The sequence below is a fragment of the Pelobates fuscus genome, chromosome 5, assembly GCF_036172605.1.
Source record: "Pelobates fuscus isolate aPelFus1 chromosome 5, aPelFus1.pri, whole genome shotgun sequence".
Taxonomy (NCBI): domain Eukaryota; kingdom Metazoa; phylum Chordata; class Amphibia; order Anura; family Pelobatidae; genus Pelobates; species Pelobates fuscus.
The window spans coordinates 204559362-204578000 of NC_086321.1; the positions used below are offsets into that span (position 1 = coordinate 204559362).

The window sequence follows — 18639 nt, forward strand, 5'->3', positions numbered from 1 at the left end:
TCATGACTTAACATTTGAAGTCCTTTGCAACTAGACATATCTTAAACGTTATTCACCACTGCAAGCTATAATCTCTCCAGGAGTAGATTTTGACACCTCCAGGTAAAAGTTTGTGTTTGCCAGTGGCAAATAGAAATTTTGAGCCTTGATATGTTTATGAGTAGTGGTTAGTACTGGTGATCTCACCCAGTGGAGGAGTGGCAGCTCTGGGGAGCCCAGCACGCTAGAGGATATATGGTAAGTAAATCACTCTATCTAACTTTATTAATGGGTGCCTGATAATCAAAATAGTTAGTATAAAACACTCTTGCATTAGGAATACATGTTTGTGTTTCTTTAACTTGATGGTGGTTTGTCTGTATATGGATGTATGGGGCAAATTAAGCTATACACTCTGAAGCATACAACCTGTTATTGAATTAGCTGGTAATATTTGCATGTTATATTGTGGCACAAGTTTGGATCATGAAGGTAGACAGGAAGCATCCACAAAGGCACCACCTAATATCTATGTTCCAGAATTAAGTATTTTCATATATGTACAGCGCTACGGAATTTGCAAACGCTATATAAATAATATAATAATATATCAATTAACTTGATGAAAGATGGAAGTAAAATATTAAAATAGTCAGAATATCATACAAAACAGTAGTAAACATATAGTATTATGTTAAACCTCTAATTTACATGGTCTACAAACTAAACTATTGGCATTATTCAAATATTGTATTGGACAAACATATTTCCAAATTCTTTGTTAGCTGTAGGTTTATAATCAACCATCTAACACATCTGATTTAAAAAAAAACACGTTCCATGTTTAATTGTACTCTTTTTTTTTTTCTTTCAGTTTTTCTATTATACAATTTAAAATTGTACTTTTATTTTTTGTAACAAGGATCACTTTATATGTATGATTATACCTTTATGGTTTGCACATTTAATTAATTACAATTGCATGTGGAATGAGTATTGAGAACTATATTGCTTAATATAATGGTGTAGTATAGGGGTATTTCTGTTTAAACAATATATGCTTTTGTATACCTAACACATTCCTGCTGTATGTCAAGAGTTTAGTCTGGCATATCTCCTAGCAAAACCTAACTATTTGTGATGTGAATTAAAGACAAGTAACACGCATACACAGCAAAATGTTAATCTACATTAAATATGACTTACGTCTAATCCATAAATATTTATTGAAATTATAGGAACACTATAAGCAACTTTAACTTAATATAGAGGTATTGGTGTATAGATCATGCCCTTGCAGTCTAACTGCTCAATTTTCTTCCATATAGGAGTTAAATCACTTTGTTTATGCAGCCGTAGACACACCTACCTGCATGTGACGTGCACAGTCTCCCTAAATCTTCCCTATAAAGAGAGATCTAATATTAAACTTAACCTTTTGCTTTATTCAGTTATGATTTTTACATTATTTTTTTTTCTGCTGCAGTGCCCAGGCATTGCAAACCATGTTTCAGTTAATGACACCTAAACAAATGTATGAGCACTTCAAGGAGTATGAAGACGTTGCTAATATAAATTGGAATGAAGACAAAGCAGCAGCCATCTTGGAGGCATGGCAACGGACTTATGTTCAGGTAGACGTGGCCTAAATCACATCATCTAATCACATGACATTGTGCTTATATTTATATGGGTCTCACAGGATACGTATGTGCAAGTAAACATGGTAGCGGCATGTGTTTTGGAATTACATATGCACACATATGTGGCCTATTTCCTTTCTGTTTTGCATAGAGATGTTGTAGATGTTAGTGCCATAAGTAATTGATGTTAGTGATATGAGCATAAAAACTGTATTGGACACCGGGTTATCTAATTAATTAGAAGTTTTGTTACAATCTCAAGAGTGGATAATAATAACTCAGCCAAATTCAATTATTATGGGAGATATATAGGCAAAAACAGGTGCTATTTTATGGCAAAAAACTAAATAAGGAACAATCTCCATGGAGATCTTTAGTCCTTTGCTTCCAAAATAGTATATGTTTTGCCTTGATAAATCCCCATTGTATCTCTGGACCCAGAGGTGAAAACGGTCCCATTGAAGTGAAGTCTTCCATACCTCAGGGTCTTGCTCCATACTGAACTCCTAGGCTCATGGTCTCATTGTTGGGCTGTTTTGTCTGACAACATTACTCTAACGTGACAGGGATATGCTAACAGCCACAGACTAAGCATGGGGATCCATTATAAAGCCAAACCTATTTAAAAGAGACTGCAATTGGCAGTGGGTGACCCTGAAAGGGGATACCATTGTTGGTGGACACCCAGAAAACCCAGCAGCTACAAGGGAATTTAAACCAAACTGATAACAATATCCCAAGGGCGCTACAAATATACCCTATGTTTACAGGGAAATTATTTGATCTTTGTTCTGTAATAGCCATTTTTGATGGCGCAAAAGTTTTTTTTTTTTTGTTGTTTTTTTTTTACTTTCGTTAAAGTACTTTGCTAAGGTGATATTTCCTACTCTGTGATGTACGCAAAGGATAAGAGAGCTGAAAAAAAAACCTAGAAGTGTGACTTGCAAGGTGTCTGGAACACATTAGTGCACCAAAGAATCTGTTCACAGCTGCATTCCCATTGGTGAGGTCATGTGACATTTCTGTGGCCTTTGTTTCCCAGGCACTGACCTCTGTTGAGTTGCATGTGACCTCTGTGAGTCAGTCAACCAATTAAAAACAAAAGCATCCCCTGAATTTATTACACCCATTCTTGAGTACTGCCACCGCAGTCAAGCATATTGGGATGAATGGTGACACGCTATTTGCCTCAATGTGATGCTGTTCAACAAATCTGTAAGAACACATTTTTTTCTTTAACTCTTTCTTTTCTTGGCTGCTTTAATAACATAACTTGGCAGCAAAGCACAGAGCTCATTCACAAACTTTTGTTTTTTTGAATTAAATCCTTTTCCGATTTCTGATGTGTGAAGGGCTCTGCAATATGTTGGGAAAATTAACAACGTACTATTTATAAAGGGACATTTTAGGGTTTGTATGTTTTTTTGTTTGTTTTTTGTGTGTGTGTGTGTATTTTTTTATTTTTTTAGCTTTGTTTTGATGCTACTTGATGATTTCCCTATATACTCATCCTGAAATAGAATTGTTATACTCTGTCACTAGGTTGTACATCAAAGTGTTGCACAAAACTCCACCCAGAAAGTTCTTTCCTTTACCACGACTACACTGGATGACATTTTGAAATCCTTCTCTGATGTCAGCGTTATCCGAGTTGCTAGTGGCTACCTACTAATGGTGAGTCAAGGTCTCTGTAGGAATAAATTATGGGGTGGAGGAATTCATGGGATGCAAACATTGGATGGTGGGACATGCATGTTGGGAAGGACTACATCATTAGATATTTACTTGTTTTGGGGTGACTTGGTGCCTCCTAAAAGACATATGTTTTTTGTTTCCACCTGTTTTATTTGCAGCTTGCCTATGCCTGTTTAACCATGCTGAGATGGGACTGTGCCAAGTCCCAGGGTGCCGTAGGGTTGGCTGGAGTCTTGTTGGTTGCGCTTTCAGTAGCTGCAGGATTGGGCCTGTGTTCATTGATTGGAATTTCCTTTAATGCTGCAACAACTCAGGTATTACTTTTAAATAAAAATTGCAGGGTATGATGAATCCATGTGGGAGCAGTATATATTTAAAAATATGCAATCCCAGTAGAAACGAGTACATGGAAGTCATGCTCAGACAGCCAAATGCATGATGGGTGCTGATTGCCTGCCTTATTCCCACCAGGTTTTGCCTTTTCTTGCTCTGGGGGTTGGTGTAGATGATGTCTTTCTGTTGGCACACACATTTAGTGAAACTGGCCAGAATAAAAGGATTCCATTTGAGGTAATTACAAATATTTTAAGAAAGAAAAAATAAAGCCTTTTGTTTTCACAGGTATTTTGTCTTTAAGGCACATTATAAAATAAGTTAATCGTTGAGCCTATAAACCCTGGATGCCCTATACCTGCAATGTCTCAGAAATACAAAAATGTGGTTGTCCTTGGGCTTTGGAAGCAATTCGATAAAAAAAATAATAATAATAATAAAAATGAATAGCTGAAAACAAAACATTTGCTATTTATTTTGCAATATGCCCTGGAAATGTTGTCAAGACTGCATTTGATGAATGGCTTTTTTCATTTATAGACTTCCCAGTGAGTTACTAGTATTGTTTAATTAATGGAAAATGGTGCGCTATACTTCCACACTGCAGGAACATTTCTCCCTGGTAGATCTGGATGCTTCTTCTTACTTGAAAACATTTTGCCGTGTACACATTTGTGCACTATATTAATCATGTTTCCCAGTAAATTTTAACCCATATTTTTCACAGTATAAAAAGAATGGAAATATGTCTAAATCCTCCATGCGGTACATAAACTATTTAAATTTGTCGAGGTACCGGCTAGGTAAAGAGACATTGCAATGAAACCCACCATGTGGTGCACCATGACCACTGTGTATGAATCAATTCAGCCTTTTTTTACATTCATGTATCATTTACATATTCCTCTTTGAGTTATGTGCATATATTCTGTTTAATATCTATGAGCTCCAATCCTTTTTTGATGTATGTTGGATTCTTTTTTATTGTGCGTCATGCAATCTATGTTTTTTCTCTTTCTCCCAGGATAGGACTGGTGAATGTCTAAAGAGAACTGGAGCGAGTGTTGCCTTGACTTCCATCAGCAATGTGACAGCATTTTTCATGGCTGCTCTAATACCAATTCCTGCACTCCGGGCATTCTCCTTACAAGTAAGGGAACAATCCGTAACTTTATGCTATATGAAAGCTAACCTAATAACCTATATGATAGCTTGTTTTGGCTTGTGAAGGAAGATTTGTCAATTAAAGATACTCCTGCTGACACTAAGGATTAACTCTTTTGTCTTACGAGTTTACCTGAGCAGATGTAAGCTGAGTTGCACGTGAGGCAAAACCCAAAAACATAATTACTTTCCTTATATGTCCACCTTTCTCCTAATTCTTTCTACATCCTATTTTTGTATTTTAACAAAATCATAGTAACACAAAATATAAAGAATTATTACAGCTCTGGTTAACAATTTTTTTATTCAGAATTATTTCTAATATATTTGGGGGACTTGGGACTGATGTTGATTTTTTTAATATATATATTTTCTTTAAGCTACATTATTTAATGGCTAAATAAACAATATTGATGCCCAGGCCTTTTGAGAAAGTAAAAAAACTACGTTTTAAGATATTCCCCTAAGAATAGCCCATAACCTTTCTTAACCTCTGCCTGCATGTATAATCTATAGATAATAGGTAAGACTGCAGTAGTGTATTGGACCAGAAGCGGATTTGCACAATAATAGGCCAAAGAAGGCAATTGAAGATGGGCAGCTGCTAAAGTGTGCAGCTCTGGCTGACAGACCTTCTCATCTGCTCATCACCTCAAGCTATGAAGGTCACCCACACTCTCTCTCTGTGTGGGCTGCCAGGAATGGCAAAGAAAACATACATACCTTGGGCTGGGCCCCATCTGAGCAGACCTGTTAGTTTTCCCTGGTTAACTCTAACACAGACTTCCCATTCTTCTCTTGACATCAGTTACAGGCAGCAGCCTTCATATTTTCAAACAGTGGATGCTCTGAAAGCTTGCAGAGGCCTAAATATGTCTAAATAGGAAGATATCTTGTATAGTCTAGTAGATTTCAACAGACCCTTGTACAGAGTCTTGAGTTTACAACTTTCTCAATATATTATGTTAAAAAATTCCTTTTTTGTGCTGAAGCAGTGATACAAATGGAATGAAAAGAACACAATTTACAGCAGTGCTTTTTTCCCCATCCAGATACATTTTTTATGCCAAGAAGGATTTAGAATGCAATCATGAAGAAATTCTGATTTATAGATTGGTTTTACCTGTATGCTGATCTTATAGTCTTTATTTATTGTGTGAATAGAATCATACACCTTTTTTTTTTTTATATACTCTAATTGGATCACTATGTATATATATATGTGTGTGTAAATTCTTTCTGATAATAGTGGCAGTAGATAGATGTAAAAGTAAAGCACTGCAAGTGGGTGCTTGTGCAGTATTAGAAATAGGAGTTTTAGTGTGGGGGGGAACGGGAAATAGGAGTTCTTTGAGAGGTTAAGTTTCATTTTATGAGCAGCAAGATGTCACAGTTATCACACTTTATATATTTTTAACCCCTTAAGAACCAAACTTCTGGAATAAAAGGGAATCATGACATGTCGCACATGTCATGTGTCCTTAAGGGGTTAATCAAGGTACAAAATGTGGCACATGTTCTCGAGAAAGACATATTTTAACTTTGCTCCAACAGTTGCCCTTTACACATAACCCACTGTCTTACTCTATATCTGCCTAACATTTCTCCCATCTCATTTTTAGGCTGCTGTTGTTGTGGTGTTTAATTTTGCCATGGTGCTGTTGATATTCCCCGCTATTCTAAGCATGGACCTTTACCGAAGGAGAGATCGCAGACTTGACATATTTTGCTGTTTCAGCAGGTAAATATTTATAATAACAAAGCTGAAATAATAATGTGCTTTTTAAAAAAGAAATTATATATTTTTTGTAAGATTGAGCATTGGCCTTGTTTTAATCTTGTTTCTCAGTAACAAATATCAAGAATGAAAAATCTACAAAATTCAGAAACCTCTTCACTAGTTATCTACAAAAAAATACTTACAAACATTTTTACTTTCGTGGACAAAATGTAGTCAATAAAACCGCAATGAGCTTTCTTTATACTTCAGGAATGATTTTCAGGTTGGAAAAAAACAAATCTGATAGGGTGTGATTTTTGACCCCTTTAAATCTCTGCAGATGTGATGACAATGGTAGCACCCCAGTCTCCCACCCAATAAAGAATGTTTCAAACATCAAAACTTTATTGCTTTTTTGAAATAGTAAGGGGAAGTCTGAGACGTTAGATAGGTTTGTGATATCACTGAGCACAATACAGAGATCAATGCAGGTTGGTATAACACTTTTCAAATTTCTGTATTTTATACATTATTTAATGGTACCCTTGAATGTAGACATTACGCTTTAATGCAGTCATTGTTTTTACATTCTGCTGCCATTTTTTTTTAGGAATCTGTATTTCTAATAAAGACATTAACATACATTTATTTATTAAAAGACATTTATCATTTTCATTCATCTATTTTGTCTCAATGCAGAATAGTATTTTTCATTTTTCAGGCATTCACTACAGGATAGCACCTTTTGGTGAACCAGTCACCATGATTACAGGCTTTCTAAGACTTACTTTTATTTTTTTGCAATGAAGACCGTAATCCCTTTAAATTAAAACACTCCTCTTTGGCATTTGGTCCTACTGGGCGTTACTGTTCAGTTAAGGATTCAGCACAATCTAAAGCACAAACCTCCGTCTCCATTGTTTTCCCCTCAAGTCTAAATCCATGTCATCCCTAGTAGTCTGTATCTGTGTAAATAATTGTTACTATAAATGTCTCTCAATCTTTTTTGGATAATATTCATTCTGAGGTTTACTAGGAGATTACAAGTTGTGAGATCATTTTAGAAAAAAGAAAAGCCATGGCTGCTGAAAGCATCTTATTTGTAAGAGTGAGTGTAATATTCCAGGAAGTAATGTACGGTATTTGTCTGCCTTTTTACTTCTCAGTAGCGATCTTGCTATGTGTACTAAAGAGTGTTTGCCTGAATTTACATACAGATATCTAATTCCCTGATCTGCTTTGAGTATTGTCGTATGCCAGGCATTTCCACAATGAAAAATGGTGATCACTAATGTAAAAAAAGAATTACAGAGTAGTGGCCACAAATGAAATATAATTTTGTGGAATTCAGGAATATTTAAGTGTGGAAATCTTTCTTTTAAAATGGCAGTTTATTTTGCAGAACACTTACCTTGGGTTTTAAGAGTATAGCAAATTAACAAGGGCTATCACTTTTTGCATTCTAGTCCCTGTGTCAGCAGAGTGATTCAGATTGAACCCCAAGCTTATACAGACAATAATGAAAATACGCGCTACAGCCCTCCTCCACCTTACAGCAGTCACAGCTTCGCCCATGAAACGCAAATCACGATGCAGTCAACTGTACAACTGCGCACAGAGTATGACCCACGTACTCAGTCATACTACACTACAGCAGAACCACGATCTGAAATTTCTGTGCAACCAGCTGTTTCTGCACCACAGGAAGTGAGTCCACCGAACCCAGAGAGCACTAGTTCCACTCGAGACCTTCTTTCCCAGTTCTCCGAGGCAGGCTTGCACTGTATAGAACCTCCCTGTTCAAAGTGGACCCTTTCATCATTTGCAGAGAAGCACTATGCCCCTTTCTTGCTAAAACCAAAAACAAAGGTCAGTATACGTTTTTTCTTGAGGGGTGGGGGGGGGACTACATTTACGATTTATTTCTGTATTTCTACCCCCACATGCCTCTACCCCATGCATGTAAAATGATATTATATTTGTTTACTCTAGCAAGTGTTTTATACATAAACTTTAATTTTTTTAGTTTTATTTCTTCCATTTTTTGTGTGGATTACTTTCTCAGTTTTCAGGACAGTGAGATTATCGACATATTGAATTAAATTCTATGCACAATCAACAAAAGTTGATCAGAGATTATGTTTGTAATTATATGAACAGACTAGAACTTTATATCCTCAGATATTTGTTTCTGCACTGAATAAAAAATATTTCACATTTTGTTATGATCCTCTGTTTCTACTTTGTTCATCTAAATTTATAAGGTGTCATTTTTTTTTCTGTTCTCTATAGGTTATTGTTATATTTTACTTCTTGGCTTTGCTTGGCCTCAGCCTCTATGGCACCACTCGAGTAAGGGATGGTCTTGATCTAACAGACATTGTACCTCGGGAGACCAGAGAATATGACTTTATTGCAGCACAGTTTAAATACTTCTCATTCTACAACATGTATGTGGTGACACAGAAAGCAGATTATCCCCGGATCCAGCATTTGCTATACGACCTTCACAAAAGCTTTGCCGACGTTAAGTATGTCTTACTGGAGGGAGACAAACAGCTTCCCAGAATGTGGCTGCATTATTTTCGTGATTGGCTGCAAGGTACGTCCTTATAAAACTATAACCTTCACAGCAATTTCTTATAAAACACCTAAATGTTAGCAATGTAACCCACTGAAAGTATATACTAATTTATTGAATTACAGTTGATAAACTATAAAAATTACATATAAAACACCAATCTAAGTTGAATCTGGAGGTTTGGTCACATAATACAGCCATAAATAACATAGTCTTACAACAATGTCTTGCACATCCTAACCAAATATAATTGTTTATTGACTTTATTTTAGGGTAGGGGCCTATTTAAAGGGACACTATAGTCACCTGAACAACTTTAGCTTAATGAAGCAGTTTTGGTGTATAGAACATGCCCCTGCAGCCTCATTGCTCAATCCTCTGCCGTTTAGGAGTTAAATCCCTTTGTTTATGAACCCTAGTCACACCTCCCTGCATGTGACTTGCACAGCCTTCCATAAACACTTCCTGTAAAGAGAGCCCTATTTAGGCTTTCTTTATTGCAAGTTCTGTTTAATTAAGATTTTCTTATCCCCTGCTATGTTAATAGCTTGCTAGACCCTGCAAGAGCCTCCTGTATGTGATTAAAGTTCAATTTAGAGATTGAGATACATTTATTTAAGGTAAATTACATCTGTTTGAAAGTGAAACCAGTTTTTTTTTTTCATGCAGGCTCTGTCAATCATAGCCAGGGGAGGTGTGGCTAGGGCTGCATAAACAGAAACAAAGTGATTTAACTCCTAAATGACAGTGAATTGAGCAGTGAAATTGCAGGGGAATGATCTATACACTAAAACTGCTTTATTTAGCTAAAGCAATTTAGGTGACTATAGTGTTACTTTAATAAACAGTTGTTTAACTGCCAAGTTGCAAAAAATAACCATATTAGCAGAACTGGTAGAAATTCTTTAATTCTACTGTTTTTCATGTCACAGTTTGTAATTTGGCTTAAAGGGACAATCCAGACCCCTAAAGCATGTTAGCTTGCTGAAAATGCTTTATGTGTGAAGAGTCCCCTTCCCCCTATTTTCAAGCAAACAATAGGTTCTGTTACTTCCTGGTTTGGTTAGCTCAGTGGAGCTAAACTCAAGAGGCAGCAATTACCCAGAGCACCTGCCTTGCAAAGACTTCTCATTGAGCTGCATTAGAAAGTGTATGATTGGACAGCCACAGAATGTCTGGGTGGGGTTAAAAGGGGAGGGTTTGCAAAGGCAGCAGACAGAATTATCCCAATGACAAAATGCATAAAAAATGCATGCATGTCTTTACTGTGGGTATGTTCACTAAACAGTGATTTTTATTTGAGCAGTGAGGTGTCCCTTTTATTTAAAGTGTGGGGGGGAAAATGTCAATCTGTACAAATATTTTAAAGTGGTAACAGTTTATTAGAATTATTCCTGATTCACTATTGTTAGTAGAATTTAAATTCTTGTTGTCTTGTAAACACACATTGAGAAAACAGAAGTTATTTTAAAAATGCTTTTCTTTGTATTTTCTTTTATGTTTATTTTGTAATATGTGTTGTTTCCTAGTATTGTGCAGATTTTGATTTACTACTAATGACAGGGCTGAGTGTTCACTGGAAAATGCTTTTAGTGTTAGTTGTGGTTTTGTGGCTAGGTAGACTTGGGTGGTATTGCATTTCCAGTCGCATTATCCACTGGGTAGGTCTAGTAGTGTGTAATCTCTATAAGGCAGACTTCATTGTTTTAAGAGCTCTGCAAGTAGTTGCTAGTTACATTGTTTCAGACATTTCAGTGCCAGAGGGGCTTTACAAAGCAAGGAATGTTCTGTGCAAGGTGGTTCTGAAATAATACAAATTATAAAGAGTAGAATATATTTACCATAAAAATATATATATATATATATATGTAATTTTATAAAACAAATATATAATGGTGCTCCCCCTACAGACAGGGATAACTGCATTTAGAAAGTGAAAACATTTCAAATGTTCAAGTACTATGTGACTTTTCCCTAATAGGGTTTGTAAATAAGCTAGTGAGCGAGGGATTCCTGTTGGCAGTAATGATGTCATTGGCTCCTATATGAATGCTATGAAAACAGCTGGAAGCTGACAAACTGACAGGGGTTATTTATAAGGAGCAACTGTGGCGAAAACGTCTAAAAGTGGAGCAGTCACTATTTAAACCACTAGAATATCCCTCCATCTTGCTCCACCTTTCAGATCATTGACCCATATTTATTCCATAAAAAATAACCACAGAAGTTTCTGTAACCTGGGAAATGCAGCATTTTTCATTTTTGTTTTGTAAATAAAGTAATTATTCAGTTCACATGGATTATACATGATTTTTACAACATAAAGCACACTTCAGAAGTCAAAGTATTGTGTGTATGGTGTTTTATCCATTGGGGTTTTACTCTGGTTATGTGTAGCTCAGTGCCATGTGATTAGGTGACGGAATCAGTCTAACTGCCAGTAAAATATGTCACACAATTATTATATAATCTTAGTTAATGGGATTCCCTTAAGGTCTATAGAGGATTAATGCACATTCACATTGAAGCCAGCACTTAAAAAAAAAAAAAAAAAAAAAAAAGAAGTTTACTAGTATTGCTGTATTATTATTATTATTTTATTTATATAGCACCAGCAAATTCCATAGCGCTGTACTGTAGCACTGAGTTAGATAGCAGATCACTTTAATGCTAACTACTAATGCAGATGGAGCCAAAAGGTAGATCCCAGATCCCAAATTTTCTTAATCCGCTTTAAAGCTGGCTAAGCATCATGGGAGTTGCAGTTTAGTGACAGTAGGGGATCTACTTAAGACAAGTGTATATAAATGTATAATGTCTATTACAGCCCACTGTATTTTTAGAGTGACAGCTTTTTCATTATACCCTAGTCATGCTAGTAGCGTTTGCCCAATTATTTTCTTGATCAGTTTATGATTGTTCTTGTATTTATCAAAATATTAAAGCTTTATTAGATGTTCTAATGTACAGAGCTGAAAGCAGAGGGAAAAAATAAAGGTAATAGTATTTAGCATTTGAAATAATATATTTTCACTTCCCCCATCCCTCACTCCCCTCCCCCCCTTGCAATTTTATAATCTAACATGTTTCTCCTTTAAACCTTTTTGCATAGCAATGTCTCATGCGATGGTTTTAATTACACACTTTTAGCACAACAATGTGGAGTCTTTGTCCTCCCGACCATTTTTTCCCTAGAGCCATGTGCTTTGTCATGTGTATTTGTGCAGAGGTCTGCATGCACTGAGCTATGACTTCCTGTTTCAGACGCGCTCTCTACTGCCTACCACTGTGTTTGTGTATATGTGCGAGCCCCTTCTCTCATTCCACTCCCTGTCCCCCCTTCGCGAAAGGATGGCAAAGAGGAATGAAGCAGTTAAGGGTGAATAAATGTTGGCTGTGATCTTTACACATGCTGGCAGCAGATCTCGCGTATTGTATTAGCTGCACAAGTTGAACAGATGGAACAAATTGACAAAATCGTGTTCACTCACACTGTGCTCAAGAAGCAGCTGAGATGCTATTTGAAGTCCAAGAGTTCATGGGTTTTTATTAGTTTTTGCATAGTTCCACAATGGATCTTCTATTTTAACACGCAGCACAGTAGCACAGGATGGTTTAATGAGTGCTAGGCGCATTTGTGAATCCACAGGTTCATGCATAGCCAGATTACTTTTGGTGTGACAGAATTTTGGCCTAGGCTGTGATTAAGTGAATTGTGTTCAACTTTCTCCCTTTTGTGTCTAAATGGGTCTTCTTTTACAGGCTTATTATGGGGTTAATTTGTGTCCGGTGTAAATGGCATACAGTTATATTATGTTATACAGAAATAGCATCATGAATATTCTTAAAACTACAACTGGGATGCAGGTATCAAGAGAGTGCATAACTAACTGAACAAATGTATCCCGTGATCTGTATCACCTAATGATGCAACACTTTGAGGATCTGATTTATAGTACAATATAGTTGTGAGTTACGTGGTTTCTTTTTTTCTTTTTCTTTTTTCTTTTGTATAATTATTGTTGATGAATCCTTAAACACCCAGAATTTGAAACATTAGCAATGACTGCTGAAGTGTTTTGTAAGATTTTTTTTTTTTTGTGTGTGTGTGTTTAGGACTACAAGATACTTTTGACCATGAATGGGAAGCTGGAAAAATTACCTATAACAATTACAGAAATGGATCTGATGATGCCGTTCTTGCCTATAAACTTTTAATACAAACTGGCAACTCAGATAAACCTTTTGACATCAGTCAGGTAAGAAATTTTTTAATTATAACCATATTGATTTACAGTACTTTCAGAGTGTACATTTCTCATTTTGTGAAGTAGCTGCAACAGAAGCAGGTGGTGAGGGCATCGCACTGGGGCATTCTTGGGGCCTCTCGTGCTGAACTATAACCTGATATATTTTACCTTTCTAAGGGAAGTAAACCTAAGGTGGGAGAGGGGAGTGCAATCACTGTTTATGCAGTGTGAGAAAGCTGAGAGGCACATGATGATATAGGGCCCTCAACACCCTCTGTTCCTGTGCGTCCAACTCATCTTGTTGCAAATGCATGTCTGTTAGTCAACCTATTGTACAGCACTATGGAATTCGTTGGTGCTTTATAAATAATAATAATATCTAAAGTCTATCTTATGGCCGGCGGCAAGACAGGAGGAAGATCTCCCACCTTTTCACCATAGATGACAAAGGAAATATGTTACAGTGGGAGCAGGGCTACTGGGACTTTTGCGCCCCAACTGCTACAGTAGCCAAAATGTAGCACTTGTTCCTCAGTTTTAATAATAAATATAAATGCTATCTATCTTGAAAGTTCTTTATATTTTCCAGTGAAGGAGAAAAGGTTAAAAAATAAATAAAATTGTTTCTAGACATGTCAATATTTTATTTACAAGATTTTATAATTCATATAGTGATGGATATTCAAGCCTGGCTGTTCAGTTATTGCTAGTCTACATTTTACAGAATTCTCTGCCAGCTAGGTCTGGGAATTGCTGTCCCCGGCAATCGTTTAAGGACAAGGATGGACACCATTGGCATAGAATAATTAGACAGTGTGCCGCAATTTGGTAATAGTTGCCAATAGCTGTTATAGGGAATGAGACCCCTGAACATGATCTCAGTATGATTGAGAGTATGTGCCAGTTTATTCTCTAGTAATGTACAACAAACCATATAAATTGGTGACCGAACAAATGTAAACACCAAGGGAAGAGGAGGGGAAGCCGATTTGGCTCACTTCAGTTTACAATCTGCCAACTTGTACAATTTTCCCTGATGGATAAGTGTAATGGCCATCAACTGTATAAACAAAGGTGGGGGGAAGGGTTGCTGTAAACTGAGCCAGGCAGTTTAAGGCATGCTTTAAATGCAGTAACAGTTTGAAATACCATTCACATATCTGCAGAACCTTTTGTAATCATTATATGTTAGTGACAGTTCTTTCTAGTTCTATGCTTTGGTTTTGTACAATTATTGACTTTGGAGGCAGGTGGCACTAAAAAAGGTGCAAATATAATTTAGAATAACACTTGTATCACATGTTGATGTTAATGGTGTTTAATAGTCCTATTACTATATTCCACATTAACTGTTGTGTATAGTCACTTTGTAGGGGATCCTTGTGTAATGTCATAATTTTTACTCTTCCATAGTTATATCATTATATATATATATATATATATATATATATATATATCCTGATGAAAGTCCAGAGCGGGGCCTGAAATTATGGTCTTATTTTTTATTATACTTCAATAAAGAGTTTGGAATTTTAAAGCTCGCGAGTGGCAGACACTCTTATTATTACACTGACCATAGCCCTGGCGTTGCAGCTCCCGGCATCACAACGGATAAAGTATGAGTGCTGGGACTATATGGGATTTGCGAGATATAGAGATATATACATACATACATACATACATAGAAACATAGAATGTGATGGCAGATAAGAACCGTTTGGCCCATCTAGTCTGCCCAATTTTCTAAATACTTTCATTAGTTCCTGTCCTTCGGAGCCTTATGCCCATCCCACGCATGCTTAAACTCCCTCACCGTGTTAACCTCTACTACTTCAGCTGGAAGGCTATTCCATGCATCCACTACCCTCTCTGTAAAGTAATACTTCCTGAAATTATGTTTAAAACTTTGCCCCTCTAATTTAAAGGGACACTATTGTCACCCAGACCACTTCAGCTCAATGAAGTCGTCTGGGTGCCAGGTCCCTCTATGGTTAATCCTTCAGATGCAAACATAGCAGTTTCAGAGAAACTGCTATGTTTCCATTTGGGGTTAAGCCAAGTCTTCCGGACAGCCACTAGAGGCGCATCTGCGACGCTGGAGGCATATTATGCCTCCATCACGCAGAGCGTCCATAGGAAAGCATTGAGAAATGCTTTCCTATGGACACTTTGAATGAGCGCGCGGCTCTGCCGCGCATGCGCAGTCCGCTCCGCTGACGTCTGCAGGGGAAGGAGAGGTAAGGGAGCCCGGGGGTGGAATAAGGTGAGTAATTGAAGGGGTTTTAAGCCCTTCAGCACAACGGGAGGGGGACCCTGAGGGTGGGGGCACCCTCAGGGTACTATAGTGTCAGGAAAACCGATTTGTTTTCCTGACACTATAGTGATCCTTTCTGCCTTGCCAGCACTTCTGCTGATAAACTACTAGTGGGAGATGAGGCGACTTAAAGTTGGCAGCTGAAGATAGCTGTAGCTGTCCAGGAGTGTAACGCTCACCAATCTCTGGCAGACTGGGACACGTAGGATAAAATAAACGGAAAAACAGAATTAATGGCAGCACCTGTAAATAGTAGCTTGCCAAAACCTGCATGTTTCCAGTGCTGCACTGAGGTGCTTTGCTCCCGTGTTGCACAGTGTCGCTCACATTATGCAACATGTTTTTTATTGCGGAACAGTAGAGCTCCTTGTGTCGTAAACAATGCAAGAACCACAGGAGGTTATATTATAGAGCTTACAGTGTTCTTTTAATTCAGAGTACACGTTTTTACCACTTTTCTGAAATTTTTGTGATCATATATATATATATATGAACACTTGGGGAATTTGAGGCTTGTCTGCTTTGCATTAGGAGCTGAAAGTGTATGAGCGTAAGTGATGGTCTTACTTTCGGTATGAATATGGCTTTTACTACACTAAGTAAGAATTTGTCCAATGTTAACATTTGGTGCAGTTGTAGAAGAGTAAATCCGCTTCACTGTGGCCTTTTTAGTTGAGATAAACAATAGAAGATACTTCTTTAAAACACAGTATTATTGGATATCCAGATATTTCAGGTTTATAAATAAACAGAGTTGTGCTGCTTTCACTATTTCTCATTTATTTCATAGTACATGGATTTTTCCCCCCAATTTTTTGTTCTTATTTATATAGTTACATAGCTGAAAAGAGACTTGCATCCATCAAGTTCAGCCTTCCTCACATATGTTTTTGCTGTTGATCCAAAAGAAGGCAAAAAACCCAGTCTGAAGCGCTTCCAATTTTACCACAAACTAGGAAAAAATTCCTTCTTGACCCCAAAAGGGCAGTCAGATATCTCCTTGGATCAAGCAGCTGTTACCCTACTAATTAGAAATGATATCCCTTTATGTTATGTTTTTGAAAGTATTTATCCAATTGCTGTTTAAACATCTGAGTGGACTTGGATAAAAACCACCTCTTCAGGTGGTTTACTGTAAAAAAAACAACTTTTCTTTGCCTTAGATGACATTTTCTTTCTTCCAGCATTAATGCATTGACCTAGTGTCCTATGTATAGCCCTGTTTATGAATAGATTTACAGATAATGGTTTGTACTGGCCCCAAATATATTTGTACAATTTCCCCTCTGAGGCGCCGTTTTTCCAAACTAAAGAGATTTACATTTTTTAACCTTTCTTCGTAACTAAAATGCTCCATTCCTTTTATCAATTTTGTAGCTTGTCTCTGCACTTTTTTTCTAGTGCAATGATATCCTTCTTTAGAACAGGTGCCCAATATTGCACAGCATATTCAAGGTTTGGTCTTACCAGCGATTTATAAAGAGGAAAAATTATATTTTCGAGGAGACGGGGCCGGACCGCCGAGCTGGACGGTCGCAAGGGTGATCAGCTCCGGCAAATCCCTCTACTTTAAGCCTATAAACCTACGAATTTCAGCCTGAAAGCTAACCGACAGCACTGGTCCTTGGCCCAAAGGAGGCACTGGGTCCAGGGAGAGGCTGGTTCCTTGAGCTTCAGTCCCCTGGAGGAGGAATCTTTGAAACCCCAGATGGGGCCTACTCCGGCGGTGAGTGGGGCGGACGGCCGCTGCCCCACTATCCTGCCCAACGATGCCTGACCTGAAGGCCTGGAGCACAGTAGATCTAGCCATGTTCCCCCCTCCCCCCTCTGGACCTGGGGGGTGATTCCGGTCCTTGCCCTGGGACCTCGACCGCTGCATTACAATCAGGGCCCAAGAACAAGACCACCCTGATCAGCGACCCCGGCACCTCGCCCAAAATGGCGGATGCCATGCTCGCAGAAGACAGAGAAAATGAATACTCTTCCCTCAAGCTACAGCCTGACAGCAGAGACCTTGGACAGAAACTCACTTGCAATGCCTTAACAGGCCAGAAGCCAGCGAAGGGAGCACAACGAGACAACACTCACCCCATGGAACAGGCAAGCGACTCTGAGAAACCCTACCTTTCAGCCAACTGGTCTCCACTGTAACGAGCCGCACACCTCTGCCGCAAAGCCGGACATCCTTCCCCAGCATGCCATGAAAGAGCCGCGATGAACACCTGACAGCCAGCATGCAGCAGTGGCTGGAGAGGCGCATGGAGGACACCCCCGAGTAGAGACTCACATGGATGTCCTGCCTGAGTGTCCTGCCGAACTACACCTGCATACTATGGGGACTACACAGGCAAGATCCAGCACCCATGATGAACTGACCACAGGTCCCCGAGGTGACCATGTAACTTCCCACTGCAAAGTAGCAACTCTTTTACTCCCACTAGCCACTTGACAGGATGGAATGGTGGCCTGGTGCCATTAGTATTAAATCATAATGTGGCTGCAAAAAGTTAGACACCTGCAGAATATTGTGCCCTTAGTTTAACTCAGCAAGACCGGTGAGCCTCGGTTAGCTACACCATGCTAAATTGTGTAAAAGTATTCTATGAAAAGCGCCCCACTACTCTCTTCAACAGGGCCTGGTCTCCCAGTGGCAATAACAGTTTGTACCTTTCTAAGGTTTCACTAGCCTATTACAATAACCTGTAACAACGCAAGGTCCTAGCAAACCATGTCTTAGACCACATCTTGGCCATCTCGACAAGGTATAAAATGCCTGTCTGTATACGCTTGCGCTGCAACTAATTCTTGTTTTACGTTTTAAACCAAAAAATGTGTGCAGCTACTCATGACATACTGAGTTTATACTTGAAGCCTATAACCATTTATAATGCAACTTAAATCTATGTCAATGTTTGTTTTCACTGCACTCCAAAAATAAAGAATATAAAAAAATGTTTTAA

General features: G+C 38.0%; 1 protein-coding gene across 3 annotated transcripts in view; it reads left to right on the plus strand.

Annotated features, from left to right (window-relative positions):
• PTCH1 (patched 1) overlaps positions 1–18639 on the plus strand; it is an 86542-nt gene that overhangs the window by 42728 nt on the left and 25175 nt on the right. For all 3 annotated transcript variants that reach the window (XM_063454965.1, XM_063454964.1, XM_063454966.1), the window contains 9 exons: positions 1466–1613; positions 3165–3296; positions 3476–3631; positions 3789–3887; positions 4675–4800; positions 6437–6555; positions 8001–8403; positions 8827–9136; positions 13232–13374. In XM_063454965.1, coding sequence (XP_063311035.1) covers positions 1466–1613; positions 3165–3296; positions 3476–3631; positions 3789–3887; positions 4675–4800; positions 6437–6555; positions 8001–8403; positions 8827–9136; positions 13232–13374 — 1636 coding nt within the window. The remainder of the gene's footprint in view (positions 1–1465; positions 1614–3164; positions 3297–3475; positions 3632–3788; positions 3888–4674; positions 4801–6436; positions 6556–8000; positions 8404–8826; positions 9137–13231; positions 13375–18639) is intronic.